Source organism: Chenopodium album, chromosome 24 (genome assembly GCF_948465745.1).
Source record: "Chenopodium album chromosome 24, dcCheAlbu1.1, whole genome shotgun sequence".
NCBI lineage: Eukaryota > Viridiplantae > Streptophyta > Magnoliopsida > Caryophyllales > Amaranthaceae > Chenopodium > Chenopodium album.
Genome location: NC_137857.1, coordinates 34,750,406 through 34,771,414, shown reverse-complemented (window position 1 = coordinate 34,771,414; position 21,009 = coordinate 34,750,406). Strand labels below are relative to the sequence as shown.

Genomic DNA, 21,009 nt, shown 5'->3' with positions numbered 1-21,009 from the left:
GTCAATCTCTCGACCTTGAGTTCTACGGGGATGTCACACCACCTGTTATTTTCGTTAATGTCAACGTGTAATAGATCAAATGTTGTTTAATTGAGCTTGTAGTCTGTTTCCTGCCAGTTGCGTAGGTTAAGTGTGTTCGACGAATTTGTTATTTCTGTTATATTTTGCCAGACAAGTTGTATCTTTGCATGTTAGGATCTTAATTATAAGTTTTATAAAATAAAGTGGTTCTTGATTGAAGACGGAATTATTTGTTGATAATTTGTTTATAATAGCGATCCCAAAAACTTAAATTGTTGTACATCGAGAGACATGCACGCCATAATTTTAATACCTTTTGGCAGCGAAGTTTACATCACCGATGCCACTTATTTTTTCTGATTATCCTTGGAGACATTTGTTGCTTCCCACTTCCGTCAAAGCAGGCGTAAGCCCTTAACTATTAACTAAGTCATTGGTCAAAATCCTGTGATCTAAAAAATGTATAATGTTGCATGATGAAAATGGGACCCCAATTTTTGAACATAGTCGTACTATGGGGTTTTCGTTTTTTAATATGCACTGTAACTCTTTTCCATTTGCTTTGTTTTGTTGATAAGGTAATAAATGTCTATATTAATGTCAATAAGACATGGAAAAAATTTTATGTGTCCGTGTTCTTAATTTTTATTTATGTTTTGGTATGTTTAGATTATTGTTAGCTAAAGGTGATATAGATTGTACTTTCCATACAATTGTGCTTGCCTAACACACCTCGATTGATCTACCTCATCCCTTTAATATTAGTTACGTTTATTCGAATTATTTGTGGTTTCTAAATTACACCTTGTTGCACGCATATGCGCCTTGAATAAGCTGCAGTTTAATTACTTTCACATAGAAATTTACTGACCAACATTGCTGCCCCCTTTGACTTCATGTGTTGCTGAAATTGTGCGACGTAGGTTATCAAATGAACTTAACTTGGTTCCCAAGTTACCAAATAAATATGAGATAACTTGCACCCTAAGTTAACAAGTAAAGTACTGGCTGCGAATGGAACATGTATAGTAGTAGCTGGCCGGAGTGAAATAAATTTTTTTGCACTGGTGTGCGATTGAATTTGCCGTTATTAATCGTCCACATCACTTTCAGTAATACAAAACGTCAACCCTTTTTATTCAGAAATAGCTTGAGTCATTACATAAACCCTTAATTTTTTATTTTTTTTTTGTTTAAATAATTAATACGTTAGTGTGTTAAGTATTATTTGTTAAATTATGTGTCTCACTTCCATTTATGTCTACCAAATGTAATGGATTACTAACTTGTTTAATTTTTGTTTTTTTTTTTGGTTTGATTGTTTAATAACAATGACATATATACAAGTTTAAGTGTGAGTAACATTCATACTAGTGTTAAAAGTGTGTTAATATTCCAAACAAGTTCTAATAAAAAAATTGAAACCGAACATGATTGATAATATACCTTATAAGAAGAAGCGGTCAAGCCTTTTATTGTTTCTTTCGCCAATTTCAAATTAAGTTGACTGGAAAATGGAAACTTGTCTTATAAGTTAAATTGCTAGACGTGTATAACAAGCCATACCACGAATAAAAGGATTCACTTATAGCCACACCTTGCAGCATGAACCACAGCATTCCAAGTCCAAAAGAATTTTGTGTGCTAAGTATAACAATAATTCAATGGCTTCCCAAACAAGCGTGACATCAACGACTTCATCGCAGATGAAATGCAACCACGGTGTACTTGCACGGCTATCAACAGTTCGTAAGGGAATTAATTTAGGCAGACGGTTTTTCGGATGCCCATATTGGAAGGTAACGCCTAATCTAGACTTCTATGCAAGTTTGATTTTTTTTCCCCCTAGTTACACATGCCATGTGTTTATGTTGCTTGTCGACGATTCCTAGGACCCTACAAGGGATTGTAGGTTTTTTTTGTGGGAAGAGGCAGCATTTGGAGAACACGATGATTCAAAAATCAATCAATTAACTCGAGTAATTGAAGAGTTAAGAAAGGAAAATTCAGAATTACGTGTTGAGCTACAAAGAGTACTGAAGTTAAATGAGTCTTTATGTAGCCATAATATGACTATTTCCTCTAGGAACAATGTTGTGTTCCTTGTTCTTGTAATTGTAGCGGTATTGTATTATTTTTTTATCATGTAATGTGTTCTTGATCTAATTATATACAGCTTTGTATTGTTATGGACCAAATTTAGTTATGCCTAATTATAGTTTGGTTTTTATTAAGAATTTTAATTTTGCCTATCAATACTAATTCATTTCAGTTATGCTACAAATGAGTTGTGTCCATACACTTGCTAGTAAAGTGTGTACAATTTTTTTATAACTAGGAAAGTCGACTAAATTCTTGTGTATTGATTTCCAAATATAGAGCAATAGGAAATCAATTGCATAGTGCTATTCAGAGTGTGTATACTTAATCTTTAATGAATAGGATAGGAAGATTTAAGTAATCATTTAAATCACAATACAAAGACAATTCAAGACAATAATTATACGAAATGGAAATACCTTTTTAAGTCTAATAAAAACCATACATCACTACTGCTTTGCTACTACACTTCTTAGAACATGAAACTGATATCTTATAAACTACATAGGAAGTTCATTTTTAGGGAAACTAAGCCGAAATAGAAATTATAAAACCCACACATACACTACTAACAAACATTCATAGGAAGCTCGGTTACATGTGTCATTGTTATTCCTGCTAGTACTACAATACGCTTGATGTCGTTCACTTGGACAATTTGAAGCCTGCATCCACACAACCTGGTCTCACATCCATCTCCACCTTAAAACAAAGGACGCCGCACAGTCGGGTGACCCTAAACAAAGTTTTAGATGTAAATAACCAAAAAAGTGTGATACAAACATTTAATGTTATAGTTAGCCAAAATCAAACATTGCATAAAGCTATCAATTACCTTGAAATAGGCATCCGCTCTAACAAAGTCCGAATGTATGATCCTTTGGTCAATCGCGATAACATCATTCTTCCACAATGTGACCACACCCCCACAAAGTCCATCGGGTGGGTAAAATAGTACACTGTATGCACCTGGAAGTGAATTTACCAGAACTTGGACATTGTCTGCACTCTGGCGCGCCTCGAGCATAACTACGACTCCTGGCCTATACCTATTGTACAGCTGTTGGAAGTGTGCAACAAGAGAGGGTCTTGCAAGACCCCGTACACTCCAACAACACACATATGTGTCTTTAGGCATTGGGATACAAGGCTCCTTGACCGCATTTATGGCTGTTTTACCCTGAAAGGGGGTAAAATCAACCTTATGGTAGCCGGGAACAATACTAGTTTCTGACTCAAAGCCCACCCAAACATGCAACACATGAGGAAAGGAAGGTAGCTTGATAACTTGGAATGCATCTGTGTACGTACCTATGCACAAGCGTAGACCGGTGTGTTCTAGTGACACGACTTGGTCACTAAAGTTGATGACCGGCTTCGGATCAAGCACGTGCATTGCAGGAACTAGGTTGTTCGGGTTGAAACTTTGGCCTAGACACCATCTCAAGAACACATGGAATTCACTTCTTAAGGGGTAAATGTCAAAGTAGTTTGGAAGATGGGCAGGGCTAATTACACCTTCAGTTCCAATTTTGCGCATCAAGAGATTGGTTAGCAAATTTTGGTTTGGAGTAGAAGGATGAAGTATTAAAGAAGCAATAGTCTCTCGGGAAACAACGGTGAAGGTGTTTAGGTTGGAGTTATCTTTTACAAGATATTCGAATGAAGTGAAGTCCATTTCCGAAACTAGTCCGGAAGGAGGAGAAAAGAACAACATGGCTAATTGACCGGTTTGAGTGCGGGCACGTCTTGCCATTGATGGAGAACTGGTGTTGGATTTTTTTAGGGTCTTCTACGAGGGAGGTTGATGTTAGAAGAAACACCGCCTTCTCATTATATAGGTGGATTTTAGGAACAAAACTTGGGCAGCAAGTTTCTTAAATTAGGTAGTGAAAGTTGCCACATCGACATAATATCAATTTATTACATGCATCATGATGTTGAAGAGGTGGAATGATTTTAGTGGATCAGGAAAAAAAAGTAAAAAATACAAAAAACATTCGGGGAGCTAACACAAAATTAAAATCTAATCATTCGGATAGCCTCTCTTCCACACTGTAACAACTTACAAGTATTTGTCACACTATAGCTGATCAGGACTTTGCATGTCTAAATTGCAGTTTTCGTAACTAAATGAAAATTTTAAAAATTAATGTGGTGCCATGCTCTACAAGTCTACGTGAACAAAACAATAAAACATCAACAACTTGGGACGTTTTTTTTTTAAGTCTTAGGAATGGTCTCAATATCTAAAACTCCAATGTTGATTAGTTCACGTATTCTCTTTAGTTATGTCAATACATTTTGATGATTTTTATGCACACTCAGTGTTATCAAGTATTTAGACTATTTTTACTTTTTCATTACAAGTGTATAATAAGGAGTGTGTAATAAGGAACTGGCGACACCATGGTGTTTGATTAACATGTTTGGGCCAAGGCCCTATGCAATTACCCATATTTTGCACGGACATCATCTGAAAGTTGTAGCCCATTTGCTAGTGTATGGGCCAGCAAGAAAATATAACTGTTTCGTAATACATTGTCTAAACTCTTAAGTAGAGACCTCTAATGCACACAAATCGCTGACTTGAGAGTAATACCCCCCTGGCCAACTTAGCCTTAGCCATAAATTATCCATTACGAATTACATAAGACCTAATCAAAATCAAAATTACAGCATGTTTACATCATGGAAACGGGTGTAAGCTGGGTCTTCATCCTTACTATGTACTAAGTTATCATACACAAACAGAGAGCTCTCGCGGTTAGAGCGCAAGTCATCACGCCTCTTTCTACCCCTACTACGGGTCACCTGTTTGGATACGTCCTACATAAATAATGCATTCATCACTGTTACATGAACAATTTTGCTTTCATAATTACAAACAACATTGTATTTGAAAATAAATAACTCACTTGATACAAAGGATAATCAGGGGGTGCAACTGTGTCACGCGCTTCTCGTGGGTGTCTTTCCCCATATGCAGCGTCTATCAGCTGTATGAAGATTAAATTACCAGTTACTAAGCCGTGATGATAACCGAGGCAACTTAAGACATTCAAGGGTAATGTAGAGCTCACCCCTAATTTACCATAATCCCCTGTTTGAAATCGATCACGCTTGGCAGCAATCCCTATCTGCTTCATGTCCCAAGCCTTTATTCTTGGATATGTTTCCCAATGAATGGGCTCCCAATTCAGCCGGTCAAGGTAAAACAGCTGTAACAAGTAATAAACATTACACATTTCATTAGGTTTATTATAGCATATGACATTCGTATTAATACACTTTGGAAAGTTCAATTCACTTACAACAACAAATATGGCGCATCCACCACAGCCTCCTGCAAAACTGTTTGCATAAAAACGTCTAGCGAAGCTGGTTACATTGTCCATTAATTTTGCAATGACCAACTCACACCAATCATATTGAATACTATCCATGGCACAACCAATAGCAGGTAACAAGTCATGCGGTAGTCTTGGTGATTGAGTTGGACATAAAATCATTTGAAGTGCTACAATCAAGAACAAAGTCTTAAACTCTTCTTCTTGTTCCTCTTCAAAGTAACCCTCCAACTTATCCATCATTGCAACAGTAACTGGAATGCCTACGGATGTGTAGGAACGACCGAATTCTGTTGCTGGTTTGGTCTCCCATGTCCTTCCATATTTTAATAAAATGCCTTGTACCTTTTCCCGTACATCATTACACATTCCTTTAGTAGAAGGTACTACCTTTGATCCACAAGGGAGTCCAAGCACCCAACGAACTTGATTTTTAGAGAATGGAAATATCTGACCGTTTGACCCTATTAGCACCCTACTCAAAGGATCAATTCGTGTCATCAACCAATAAGATAATTGTCGTGGTAAATACATACCCTTAGCAAAATGAAGCAATCCCCCAAAACCCATCTCACCAACCCATCTTGTCTTCCTCTCATCGAATTTTTGACATATTCTTCCAAATGACTCTACCCGGCAGTTCATATTGGGAGGCTGGACATAATGTTCACCCACAGTTATTCCTTTTAGGCAGAACTAGTAGTATATGTACACATACATAATACATAGCAATGGCTAATGTAGATTAGTTATATAAGTATGTATGACTTACCCGACGAATTGATTTAGAATATTCCCGAATCACTAGCCTTTTAGCTTTCACATGTCCACCAAGACTTAAAGAATTATTCTGTATGTAACATAGCACCCTATAAATTTCGTATTAACTTGATCAATTTTCATTCAAGATTTATATATAAGCATTAGTTAGTGTTACCTTGAACAATTCCGGATAAATTTCAACAGTTTTCGCAGTAGAATTAGGTGGTACCTGACAGTTCAGATATGCATATTTAGTTATTCATTTGTTGATGTCCTTGTACTTGTAAACAAACTTAGAAGTAGGAATTATGCAATTTACGAAATACTTGTTCGGAAATTCGCGTTTTCATACTCCAAATATCAATATGAATTGTAATTAACATTACCAATAAGCAAATAACATGTTAAAAGCATTGCTACAGTGAAATTAACATTGCATTACTCCGATTACAAAATATGAGGCTCCAAGTAACATACTTCAATTACCAGTTGCATTCATATTCTACTGAATTCGACATCAAGAATAAAAATTACCAACAATTATCACATTCCACAAGCTTCAAATTTACACTAAGGGCAAAATTAACTTATATAATCGCTGTCGTCTTCGGACGTATCAGCAAGGCAATTGATGTTCGATGTCTCCCCCAACCGTAGACCAGCCTCTTCGCATATGAATACAATTGCAGTTTTTTGAGTTGGATCCAGATACGATTTCGGGCTTCGTGGAACAGGTCCGGCAGCGTTTTCCCAATGCAATGAGAGATATGAGCACTGTAGTGCGATTGTCGGTTGGAGGATAATTCGAGATAGTAGGAGGGAAGGATGCGGGATAGTAACTTTGCTCTGTAGAATGGGATGCAGGATGCAAAAATCCTCTGTGTTTGGGATGACGGAACAAACCCTAACACTAAGTGACGACGTTACATACGGTAAATGTAGTTGGAGCGGTAGATAAACGGTAGCACAACGATCCGTGTAATCCATGTCATTGTGCACGTGGAGTGGTCGACATGTCACTGCTTCGCAATCACGGGGAAAATCCAATGTTACCCTTCAGTAATGTACGCAAAATGTCGGAAATAACCCTAGATTAACGCCTTAGACGAATCATAAAGATAAACTGGAATTTTGCGTATTATTAGAGCATGTACATTAATATTATATGGGATCTTACCAATAATGTTAAACAAGAATGAGATAAGCTGATAAGCTCTTATGTAGCATAAGATTTTAATTTATTAATTATGTTCATAATACTAATGACGGTTTATATGTGTCAAGTCATTACTTGAACTTTTCATTACCAATAAATCGTTAAGTAGATATTACTTCCTCTGTTTTCTTTTACTTGCAACACTTCCATAAAAAGAAAATGTCACAATACTTGCAACACATTATAAAATAAAAGTTACTTTAAGGAAAAACTATACTATGTCTCTTATTCAAAGTACATGGTCCACTAAATTATACTCCTAACAACCACTCATCCTATTTTATATTGTATCATGAAACCCCACCTTTCTTTATTACCGCGCTAAATAGTGTGTTGCATCTAAAAGAAAATGGAGGAAGTATATACAAGTAAATTGTTAAGTAGCTTTAATTTATGCAAAGCCTTCTCTGATCCCCTGCAGGAAAAAACCAGACAAATCAAACGATAACTGTAGATGTTACTCTTGGCGCTCTAGTGGTGATCTTGGTCGTTCTAGTCATTGTACTGATTTGTCTTCGGTGTAAGAAAAGAAAGGAGAATAATAATGCCGAAAGCATCAGAAGTAATAGCCGGAGAAGTCATGCTCCAAATTTCAATAATGGTTAAGAGAAGTACAGTACTTATTTGTTGTTAAGTTTAAAGACATCTTTCGATTATGTTTCAAATTATCATATTGTAATATGATCATTGTTGCCCTTGTGACACAATAGTTGGTCAAGATAGTTTCATGACCGCAGAGTCTCTGCAATATGATTTTGAAACACTCAAATTTGCAACCAACAATTTTTCTGACGTTAACAAGCTAGGCGAAGGTGGATTTGGCATTGTTTACAAGGTATAGTAAGATTAGACTCAAAGAAATTTAACCAAACATGTACTATTTGTGAATATTGTGATGATTAAATGGAAATCATTAATATATTGAATCAGGGAACACTACAAAATGGACGAGAAGTAGCAGTCAAGAGGCTATCAATAGGTTCTCATCAAGGCGAAGAGCAATTTAAGAATGAGGTGGTGTTTGTTGCCAAGCTACAACACAAAAATCTTGTTCAGCTACTCGGATTCTGTCTAGCAGCTAACGAAAAGCTGCTTGTCTATGAATTTGTCCGCAACAACAGCCTTGATGTTATTTTATTTGGTAACGCTTAATTAGATAACGCTCCCTATCATGTTTATAAATTATAGCATAAATTTACATTATAATGCATGAATAAATCAAATTATTGTATGCACAGATCCTGAAACACAAGGGCTACTAGATTGGTGTGCACGTTATAGAATTATACACGGCATTGCTCGTGGATTACTCTATCTTCATGAAGATTCTCGGCTTAAGATTGTACATCGTGATCTAAAAGCCAGTAATATATTGTTGGACGCTGATATGAATCCAAAAATCTCTGACTTTGGCTTAGCAAGAAACTTTGCGGTGAATCAAGAACAGGATCAGACAAGCAGACTAGCTGGAACATTGTAAGTTTTAGTTTCATTCCTAGAGACTTAGACCCCGTTCTCTTCACCTTATTTTAGCTGAAATGAAATTATTTTTACTGAAATTATTTGCTGAACTGAAAGAATTTTTTTTTACTAAAACTGAACTTATTATTATTGAACTGAAATTATTTTTACTTAATATTATATTTTTAACGTAAAAAGAACATGGCCTAAGTATAAACTTTTATGCAATGTAGCATGAAGCCATGAACATTGTAAGTTTTTGTTTCGTACGCTTAGTTGTCTAAGCTTCGAGCAATTGATATTGTGATGATTTGCAGAGGTTACATGGCTCCAGAATACATTGAATTTGGCGAAATATCCACCAAGTTGGATGTGTACAGCTTTGGTGTATTGGTATTAGAGATCGTAAGTGGGAAGAAAATCAATAGTCGCCAAACAATGCTTGCTGAAAATCTCCTAATATATGTGAGAATAACCAATAAATTTTACTTTTCTACAGTTTTAAATTATTAATCTAATTGTAAACGTTTTCAAAAGGCCTCATGCAATGTATATAAGCAGGTTTGGAGGCACTGGAAAGAAGGTACGCCGTTGGAAGTTGTAGATTCTTCTTTAGGAGATTCGTATTCCAGCAGTGAAGTCATTCGATGTTTGCACCTTGGATTGTTGTGTGTTCAAGATGTAGAGGAGAGACCTTCGATGTTATCTATAGTCTATTCTCTTAACAGTAGCTCTGATCTTCCAAGGCCTCAACAACCAGCATTAGTCATGACTAGTGTTCTAAAGGGATCTAACTTGGGAACCAGAGAGCTGACTGATAGATCTACTAGATCTGGATCAAGCTCCCGGACCAGTGGGCATCAACAATCTGATCCATCTACAAGTAGATCAGTTCATTCATGTTCTGGAATTGAATTTTCAGCTTATTAATGGGACAAATTAAAAAGTGAAAAACAAAGAACTAGATTCTTTCTTTTTTTTTTTTTTTGAATGGACAAAGAACTAGGTTCTTAAACACTGAGAATTATATATTTTGAATGAACCTTAAGAGTGGTGGGTCATTTTGTAAGATAGAATAACAATTAAATATTAGTGGATCTTTGATATTTTTAATAATGTGTCAATTATTGCAGGAACAACGGAAAAATAAGGAAAATTATATATTTACGAACGTAGGGAGTAGTTGCAAAAATTCTAAAACCTTTTATATGTACTCGGGTGTACATGGACCCAATATCGGTTTTTGCATATTTTTTCTTTATTCTCATTTTAATTAAGGTTTCAAAATGACCACAAAAGTATTAGATGAGTAGAAAATATCCGGGTATACTTATATAAAAAAATTTCACAAAAGTTTTTTAAAAGGAATGATCCACTATTTTTAATTAAACTTAATTATTTACTTCGGAAACATTTTACTTTCTACTCTATAATTTATAAAATAACAATTAAAGGATTCCAACACGACTTGCTTATACCTTTCATAGAGGAATGATGACCCCCCTTCCATGTAATTGTGATTAAAAATCAAATAACACATTACCAACTTTCATACAATAAAATGTGAAAAAGAAAACTATTTTTATAAAATCTTGTGCTGGTCAAACCAAAACGACTAATACAATACAGAGTATATTTATACACCATTGTTGGCCATAATTTAGTCACTCCCTCACTATGTTTCACTCGGATGAATTGGGGTTATTTTTTTTTTTTTTTTTTTTTTTTTTTTTTTTTTTTTTTTGGTGGAGGTTTCAATCACTTATCTACTGATTGCATTCATAGTCAAATAGAAAATTAGGCCAATATATATAGCCTTTACAAAGAGAAACTACTTAACTAGAAATAAGAAACTAATTATTTAAGTGGATAAACATGATCCACTCTTAACTTCACTAACACAACTATCTACTGACTTAGTCAAGTAACAAATCCACCAACATTACTAATTATTATTTAAGCACTAAAATAGCAATTAATTAATTAATTTTTGAAGCATAGTCAAACAAACTTGTCAAATTAAACCCAAAACTCTTACTAAGTCTAGGCGTTTGGTGTAAGTAATTGGATTGAGGTAAATTATAGATTATAATAGGACCCGTGTTTGTTTCCTGGTAGTTTCCTAGGCACCAGAGATAAAAACAAAGACTTGGAAAGTATTGGTCATTGGTCAACTATAGGGACCAAAGTAGTAATTATTTCTTGATTTGTTTGTCATGTTACCTTCAGTACATTCACCTTTATTCTCACGATATAATTAAAATATCTCGAGATAAATTCATATTATTTTTGTGCAACGCTAATTAAACAAAATGACAATAGCCATTAATCTTTCAAAGCTAAATCTCTATCTAGCTCTTGTTTTTCTTGTCATTTGTTCAAGGCTTGTCATTAGCGAAATACAGTTTGTTGCATCTAAATGCTATGATGTCGATCTCACCCTCATTCCCCTCAAATCCTCGTATACGAGCAGCCTCAACAGGTTGTTATCTACGCTGCCAGAACTTGCAGGTCAAAGCATCAATAATGGATACTTTGCCACAAATTTGACAGTCTCGGCTGCAAACGATTTGGAGAAAATCTATGTCCTATTCCTATGCAGGGGTGATTCTACGTCTGATGATTGTAAAGACTGCGTGTCTAATGCAACTGATAAAATTCAGCCCGACTGTCCGGATGCCAAAAGTGCAGTAATTTGGTATGATAAATGCATGGTTCGATACTCCAACATATCTTTTCTTGGTAAAGTGGATGAGGTTACAAAATTACCTCGGAAGAACAGGGTCAACGTGTCATCACTGACTAGTGATGTTAACGGGTTCATGAAATTGGCGGGTGAGACTATGAATGATTTAGTGTCTAAACTAGGTCAATACGAGGATAATCCTAGGTTGTTGGGGGAAGGAGACAAAAAATACTACATAACGAAAGTAGTTCCTTTTAATAGTTTCATGAGTTTATATACTATGGCTCAATGCACGCCTGACCTTCCTGCAGTGGACTGTCAAAGGTGTCTTAGCATTATGGTTGCTGAGATGGCCACTTTTTGTGATGGGAGCAAGGGTTGTCGAACGTTGAATCCTAGCTGCAATACACGGTATGAGAACTACATATTTTATAAGGAAATGGCCGCACCACCACCTGCTGCGTCATTGTTGCCACCGCCAAGGACAACGCCGCCTCCTCCTAATAAGGGTACGGAATTTAACGCGTTTTCTTTTTATAATATATTTTCATTAATATATTTAATTCTAACACAACTAACCCCATTCATTACTAAAATATTTACCTACTTACTTTCAAGCAAATATTTTCATTTTCTGACGTAATGCATGCCTTTATACTTTATCTATTTTGACTAAACCTGGTTATCGTCTTAGTGGCGGGTCAGGTCAAGGTTCATGCGAGTTGGTTGTCGGGTGCTCCAAGAGCTAAAAATTACTTTAGATATTAAATTATTTAAACAATATATTCTGTGTGTGGTTGGCCACACGATGTGGCCAACTAACACGTAACCCCTAATTGACCTAGTTGTTCCTGACCAACCTAATAACCCCTGACCATATATGTATGTGTGTGTGTACATATTTAAAAAAGAAAAAAAAATTGTTTTATCAATTATTATTCATGATAAAAGTTTATCACCACATTAAATTCAACATTTTTTTAAGCCTAGATAAACCCATATAACGTTAATTCCACACAATTAAATGTACCTTGTATTATCTCAAGTGTCTGATCACCAAAATTTTGCAGGAGGGCGGATTAAAGTATGTGACTCAACGACTGACACAATCACTGATCCATGAGACTAACATATATGTGAAATTTTTTAAATAAAAAAAGATATGTTAGATTTGAGGAAGGTCATTCATTATATTTTTCATCGAGTACACGTTATGAATATTTAATGTTATATTTAATTATCAAGATTTCTTCGTTTAGTGTTATAGGGTTTCTCGATCAGACTTTGTAAATAAAAAAAAAATCATGTTAAAAAAAAAATTGTACATCACATCACGGACTTACATCTAGTTTAGTATATATGAATATGTTTATGTAATATTATTAATGTTATCTATCAAATTGCAAATTTATTTTGGCCCAATAAGGGTCCTTCTCATTCACAAATTTTAAGATGCACCATGGCACACTTAAAAATAGGTGCACCACGCCTATACTTTTGAACAATTAGTAAAAAATCTGAACAATTGGAAATTTTGAACATGTAGTAAAAACATATGAACATCGCAAATTTTGAACATTTAGTTAAAAAATCTGAACAATTGCAATGCATCACGTCTATACTTTTGAACATTTTGTAAAAAATATCAACAATCGCAAATTTTGAACAATTAGTAAAAAAAAAAAAAAATTTTGAACATTGCTAATTTTGAACATTTAGTAAAAAAATCTAAAAAATCATAATGCACCATGCAAATACTTTTGAACATTTAGTAAAAAAAATATGAACTATAACAAATTTTGAACAATTAGTAAAAAAAATATGAACAATCGCAAATTCTGAATTATTACGAGTCAGACTAATTTTGAAAGAAGTTTAGTCTGACACGTAATAATTCAATTTTGTAAGGAAAAATTGACACTAATAATACCAAATTTGTCTCATTCGCCCAAAATAATCCCAATTTTTGATTATTTTTTAATAATCCGAACTTTAATATCAGCTTGCTTTCAGTGGTCCTAACCTGTTAACTTGTTATGACAAGTTAGTTGACACGTGTAAAGACGTAATTGGTCAAAAAAAAAAAAAGAAATGTCACCAAAATTATAAAATAAAATAAAATTCACTTAATTAATTAAAGACCACCACCACCTCACAACAGCTCCATCTACTCACCGGCACCATACTCCCGCCGCATCACCAACGGCCAAAGCCACCACCTCGCACCAGCCAGCAATGTCACCGCCCTTCCTTACTCATGGTCGTCGTCCGCCACCCCAAAACCCTGAATCCTTGAAATCCCCCTAACCCCCGAAATCCTTGAGAAAAACCTCCTTGGCCGCAAAAAACCCCTAATTTCCACCTTGCCTATCCTCGGAAACATAGTGAAAAGGGGTTTCGAAGTGTTAGGGGAGGGGCGATGGGCAGTTTTAGCGGTGGGGAAGGATTTTTTTAAGGATTTTGAAGGGAGGGAAGGGGTTTCGTGGTGAGCCTATGGTGGTTCAAGGGGAAGGGCGACGGCGGGGGCGAGGCAGGGGAATGGGTCTGGGAGCGGTGTGGTGACGACTTGCCTGGTCTGGGCGGTGGGTGGGGGTCGGGGAGGTGGCTGGTGCTAGCCGCTGGTGCTGGTTTTTATTTTTTTTTAATTGGTAGTTAATAATATTACTTAAGAAAGTTAAGATTTAATTAGCAACTAAGTTAGAAAATAAACTTATTTTGACCAATCAAATAATGACACATGCACATTAATTTTATTTTTAAATAAAAAATTACCTGTTGAACAGGTTAAAGGTCACTTGGGACCATTGAAAGCGAATTGATATTTAAGTTCGGATTATTAAAAAATAATTGAAAGTTGGGATTATTTTGAGCGAATTGAGCAAAGTTGGGATTATTCTCGTCAATTTTTTCATTTTGTAATATAAGCTGAACATTTTATTGTATACAAAATGAACATTTCTTTAAAAAATATGAACATAAAAATTGCATATATATGTTCTATTTTTGTGACGTGTTCATATTTTTTACTAAATGTTCATTTTTTTTGTAAAATATTAAATTGTTTTTATTAAATGTTCAAAAGTATAAACGTGGTGCACCTATTTTCAGGTGCACCATGGTGCATATTATACTAATTGCTTCTCATTAAAGGTTTTATCCATTAAGGACCCTAAACTTAGCCCTCAACTTATTGTCATTGAGCTACTCAAGTACTCTACCTAATAACCAGGTTGAATTGTGAAATTTTATCATTTTTTCTTATCCACTTTTTACTTTTTTTTCCTACTTAATAATCTCGTATAAACACCATATAATATAACCAACGTTGTGGAAATGTGGAATGCAAGACGTATAGTTTTCATTTTTTTTTTCTTTTTTTTAAATGGAAGCTAATGATTATTTTCAATGGCAGATCTTGAAAAAAGTCTTTAGGGCTGATTAAAATTAAATGTGTTACATATAATTACAATCATACAATTGATGTAATAAAAAACAAATGAGATCCATATAGCCAAATTTATATTTGACTACTTGTACACATCCTAAGGTTTAAAAAAAATAAAAATTAAAGAAACAAGTAATCATAATAACTAGAGAAATGTGAGTAAAATCTCTGGAATGTGGGATTAATTCCACGTATAGTGGAAAAGAACTCTCTTATATATAAGAACAAATTAGGGTTGTTGATTAAATATGATCTATTTTTGTAATTTCATCATTTTTGTAATTTCATGTATCAGACATACACCTCCTCTCATCTATTTCTTTTTTTTTAACAAATCCTACCATCTTCCTCTTTCATGTATCTTTCACTCTATAATAAAAAAAAAAAAAAAAAAAAAAAAAAAAAAAAAAAAAAAAAAAAAATCTGTTTTCTCTCTCCTCAAACACATTTCACACTTCCCACCACTTTTTTTTTTTTCCGTTTTTCCCTCACCAACACCACCTCATCGCCACCAGCACCTCACTGCCACCTCCACCAACACTACCTCACCGTTACCACCAATTAACTAGCTACCACCCTCACCAACACCACCTCACCGCTTCCACCAGTTAATTCACCCCCATCCATTTAAAAACCCCACCCCACCTCCTCACCCTTTTCCTCCATTGAAACCCAATAAAGCAAGCACATAATAGCACTTTTGGCCCCTCAAAATTACTGCTAATTCCATCCTAAACACATTGGTGGGCAGGGGCGGAGCTAGGGGGCTAGTGGAGGCCTAGCCCCCCACGGCCCAAATGGTGATATGTGTAATATATAGTCTGACCCACTAAAATAACTAATAAATAGCTAATATTTGTCTTACATATCATGATGTTAGTGATAGCCCAATTGGTTTGTTGGAGGTTTTTATGGTCTGTCGGTGAGGGAGAGGTCTTAGGTTCGATTCCCCATTTGAGCATTTTTTTATTTTTGTTTTTTTTTGGATAACTTTATCGTTTCTTGGCCCTCGTAGATTTTTATTCCTGGCCGGTTTCGCCCCAATTGGTGGGCATATATCAATCCCAAAATAGTAAACCTAATTTCCAATTACAAACCCTAATATATGAAAGTTTGAAAACCCAACAAAGTTAACAAGCAATTTCATTAATTAAAACAACTGACCTTCCACAAAGTAGGATAATTGCAGCAATTCGAGTTAAACAATGGAGTTTCCTTCTGAAATGGAAAGTAATTGAGACTTTATTGGAAGAACATAGGGGTGAGAAAGTTAAAAAATAAGAAAGGGGGGGTTTTATCAGACCACATGAGAGGTCAATGATATGCCTAAAAACCAAGTCAATCACTACCTGAAAGCCGAGTTAAGATGTTACTTTGCAACAACCCAAAAAAGAAAAAGGTTTTCGGTGTGTTTTAGAAGAAATTTTTTTTGTTTTTTTCAAAAAAAAAAAGTGTTATAAAAGGTAATTTCTAACAATTTTTCCTTTAATTTATGCAAAACCTTTTCTCGTACACAGGTCGATCGATTATTGTTACTCTTGGCATTCTAGTGCTGATCTTGGTCATTCTAGTTACTGTACTTATTTGTCTTCGGTGTAAGAAAAGAAAGAAGAATAATGATGCCGAAAGCATCACAAATAATAGCCAGAGACGTCATGCTCCAAATTTCAATAATGGTAAGAAGAAATATTTGCTTTTAAGATTAAGGACATCTTTTAATTTTGCTTCAGATTATATCATACAAGAATTATAATATGATCCTTTCTGCCATTGTGATGCAAAACTTGGTGAAGATAATTCCATGAACGCAGAGTCTTTGCAATATGATTTTGCAACACTCAAATTTGCAACCAATAATTTTTCTGACGTTAACAAGCTAGGTGAAGGAGGTTTTGGCATTGTTTACAAGGTATAGTATTATCATGCAAATTCCATGAAAATTAAACAAACATGTAATATTTGTGATGATTGCTTTTTGATCATAAATATTTTGAAGCAGGGAACCCTACCAAATGGACTAGAAGTAGCAGTCAAGAGGTTATCTAAAGGTTCCCATCTAGGGGAAGAGCAATTTAAGAATGAGGCCGAGTTTGTTGCACAGCTACAACACAAAAATCTTGTTCAGCTACTTGGATTCTGTTTAACAGCTAATGAAAATCTGCTTGTCTATGAATTTGTCCGCAACACGAGCCTTGACGTAATTTTATTTGGTACTACTAGTTTAAAGAGCTCTATGTCAATTTTATCAATTTTAATATACTATTTTATTGATGAATAAATGAACTCATCGTATACATGTATAGATCCTGAAAGACAAGGGCTACTAGATTGGTCTGCACGCTATAGAATTATACATGGCATTGCTCGTGGAATACTCTATCTCCATGAAGATTCTCGGCTTAAAATTGTTCATCGTGATCTAAAAGCAAGTAACATATTATTAGATGCTGATATGAATCCAAAAATCTCAGACTTTGGCTTAGCAAGAAACATTGCAGTGAATCAAGATTACGATCACACAAGCAGAGTAGCTGGAACATTGTAAGTTTTCGACTTATGCCTCATTTGCTTTGATGTAAAATATTATCATGAAAAATTATAATATTTTCCTTAGTATGATTTGTGGAGTGGGAAATAATTTTTCTAATGGTGAAAACAGTTTCCTTTTAAAAGGAAGACAAACCACATTTTCCTTCCTCTTCTTTACCTCCTTTACACTTTCCTCTCATCTATCCTTACATTTTCACTCATATTTTTTTAATTTCTCCAAAACGTTTCTTGTAAATAACCAAATAAAGGAAAACTAATTTGCAATTATGATTTTCCTATCTATAAAATATGTTTGTCATGAAGATATATTTTTCATTGAAAATGTTTTACATCAAAAAACAAAACATGACTTGAGAATAACCATCTATTAAGTAGCATAAATGTTATAAGTTTTCATTTCCTAGACTTAGTGTAGGCTTTTTTTTTTTGAAGGGTAGACTTAGTGTAGGCTTTGATCCATTGATATTGTAATGTCTTGCAGAGGATACATGGCTCCAGAATACTGTGATTACGGCGAAATCTCCACCAAGTCGGATGTATACAGTTTTGGTGTCTTGGTTTTGGAGATCGTTAGTGGCAAGAAAATCAGTAATCGCCAAACAACGCCTGCAGAAAATCTCCTTACATATGTGAGCTTAGTTAATTATACTTTTCTTACTATTACTGTAATTGTTGATGTTTTAAAAAAATCAAAAGGCCTGAAATAATTGCAACATGCATGTGAATGTACATATATAACAGGTTTGGAGGCACTGGAAAAAAGGTACGCCGTTGGAAGCTGTAGATGCTTCTCTAGGAAATTATTCAAGCAGTGAAGTCATTCGATGTTTGCACCTCGGCTTGTTGTGTGTTCAACGAGATGTAGACGAAAGACCTTCTATGTTATCTATAGTGTCTTATCTTAACAGAAAATCTGATCTTCCAATGCCGCAACAACCAGCATCATTCACGAGTAGTAGTGTTCGAAAGGGACCAAATTCAGGAATCAGAGAGCTGAGTGATAGTTCTATTAAATCGGGATCGAGCTCCCGAACCAGTGGGCAACAATCTGATAAATCTGCAAGCAAATCAATTCATTCATTCTCTGGGATTGAATTGTCAGCTCATTAATGGAGCAAATTAAAATGTTATAAACAAAGAGTTGGAGTCTTGTTTAAAATAATGCTCAAAGACAAAAGATTTAATTATTACTCTACTAATTATAACGTAGTGTATTTTATGAACGATGATGTATTAAAGGTTTTGATGTTGTTAATGGTTTCTTGAGATTATTATATTAAAAATTTTATTTATTCCAAATGCACAGAGTATCTCATGTATAATTGTGGTTTGAGCTTGTTAGGGAAAAGAACACTTTTAAGGGCAATAAAAGAATCGAATGTAGGCCGAATAATTAATGTAATGATGCGACGTGGAAGGATCACTGAAATAGAAGCTAAATCGCCCTGACAAGCTGCAATCAGGTAGTGTCGACAGCCCCCCCAAAGTGTAATACAGCAGCCCTCCTTAATTAATACTCCCTCCGTCCTCTTTTGATAGACTCTTATGGACATTTTTTACGGGAATTAATAAACACAAATAAGAATAGTAAAATTACATTGAAAAAGTAAATTGACATTGGATCTGCAAAAAAAAAAAAGTAAAATTTACATGGAAAAGTTAAATTTGCACGGCAAATTGAGGGTATTTTGGTAAAAAAAATTAATATTAATGGTTGTTGGAAAAAACAAATGGGGTGAACATTTTGGAACTAAAATTTGTCCATAAGGGACTATCAAAAGGGGGCAGAGGGAGTAATAGCTTAAAAATATCTCTACCTTAGTTCTCCATTACACTCACTGAAACGAATTGTTTTTTATGGAAAGGTCAAATGCAGCCATGCCTTATAGGCCCAAACACAAGAAATAGCAGCCAACATAACAGATATTGTATGTTTGTAAGTTTCGGGGTGTTGTCCTTGAACTTCAATCGGTGGTCACACTGTGCTCCTGACCGCGGAATCAGGGTGTGTCTTCTAAACCCGACTCTCTGGTTGGACAGTGTTAGAGATAATATCGGAAAATATATGTGTGATATATTTTCCGTATTGATCTTATTAGGAGAATAATATATTTAGGTTTATTACATGTTAAGATATTATTTAAGTATATCTTTTAGGAAGATTGTTTCCTATCTTATGTTCTTAGGTTTTGTATAAATACTCTACCTATTGATGAATAATAATCAAGCCATTCTATTCATTCTTCCTCTCTAATTTGTCATGATATCAAGAGCAGGTTAGATCTTGGGATACTTCACAAAAATTCCCCCCTGCCGGTGGGTTAGAAAATTAAACTCACCGGCGGGATTCATAAATTTTACCCAAAAATTCCGCTGTGCAATTTTTTTTCTTTTTTTGTGAGTTTAATTTATTCGAGCATGATTTTGCTCCTCTGGATATGAATTTGATTTACTCTGAAAAAACCAATAAGAAATTTGAGTGTGGTTTACTCTAAAAGACCAATAAGAAATTTGAGTGTGGTTTACTCTGAAAGACCCAAAAGAAATTTGAGTGTGGTTTACTCTGAAAGACCCAAAAGAAATTTGAGTGTGGTTTACTCTGAAAGACCCAAAAGAAATTTGAGTGTGGTTTACTCTGAAAGACCAATAAGAAATTTGAGTGTGGTTTACTCTGAAAAACTAAATATTTGATTGGAGCTTGGTTTTGCTTTGGAAAAACCACATATTATTATATTTGCAGGTTCGAAAAGAATGACGTTCCTGTTTGATGATGACAGATGAGTTCAAAAATTAAAGATGAATGTTCTCATCATTAAAGAAAAAACAAAAATTGAAGGCGCGCATCTCGGCTTCAACAATTTGAAGAATTTCCAATCGCAACGTTCGTGTTACTGCCGTTACGATTGCGGGAGGGTGTTAGAGATAATATCGGAAAATATATGTGTGATATATTTTCCGTATTGATCTTATTAGGAGAATAATATATTTAGGTTTATTACATGTTAAGATATTATTTAAGTATATCTTTTAGGAAGATTGTTTCCTATCTTATGTTCTTAGGTTTTGTATAAATACTCTACCTATTGATGAATAATAATCAAGCCATTCTATTCATTCTTCCTCTCTAATTTGTCAGACAGCGAGACCCAGTGATTGTCGTTCGAAAAGTGTTAGCCAAATCAAGTCAAATTCCAATAGACTTTATTTTTCCTCTTTTAAACTGGCTTGGTACATTTTATGCCATTCTATTTACCATGTACACATAGTAGTTCTTCATGTCAAAATTTTTTCCTCGTGAACTTAATGATCCCATGACAGAGTTAATCACTAACACTACTTTTTGGAATCATGTCGTATAATACTAGTTAACATGAGTTCTCTACACGAAATAGATCATAAATAAATTGATGCCCCTTAT

General features: G+C 34.7%; 1 protein-coding gene and 1 pseudogene across 1 annotated transcript; both read left to right on the top strand.

The window, feature by feature from the left end:
- Positions 1 to 9,840, top strand: part of LOC145610923 (cysteine-rich receptor-like protein kinase 25) — a 28,816-nt pseudogene extending 18,976 nt beyond the window's left edge.
- Positions 9,841 to 11,222: 1,382 nt separating this feature from the next.
- Positions 11,223 to 18,756, top strand: LOC145610922 (cysteine-rich receptor-like protein kinase 10). The gene is made up of 7 exons (XM_081666183.1): positions 11,223 to 12,105; positions 16,559 to 16,717; positions 16,835 to 16,950; positions 17,041 to 17,251; positions 17,345 to 17,582; positions 18,073 to 18,220; positions 18,333 to 18,756. The coding sequence occupies exons 1-7, from the start codon at positions 11,223 to 11,225 to the stop codon at positions 18,699 to 18,701; spliced, it is 2,124 nt and encodes a 707-aa protein (XP_081522309.1). The 3' UTR covers positions 18,702 to 18,756.
- The last annotated feature ends 2,253 nt before the right edge of the window (positions 18,757 to 21,009 follow it).

Excerpts from the sequence above, each read along its gene's own strand:
- LOC145610922 (XM_081666183.1), top strand. The coding sequence starts at position 11,223 with ATGACAATAGCCATTAATCTTTCAAAGCTAAATCTCTATCTAGCTCTT. Across the intron at positions 17,252-17,344 it reads CCTTGACGTAATTTTATTTG|ATCCTGAAAGACAAGGGCTA; the intron begins GTACTACTAGTT and ends ATACATGTATAG. Across the intron at positions 17,583-18,072 it reads AGCAGAGTAGCTGGAACATT|AGGATACATGGCTCCAGAAT; the intron begins GTAAGTTTTCGA and ends AATGTCTTGCAG.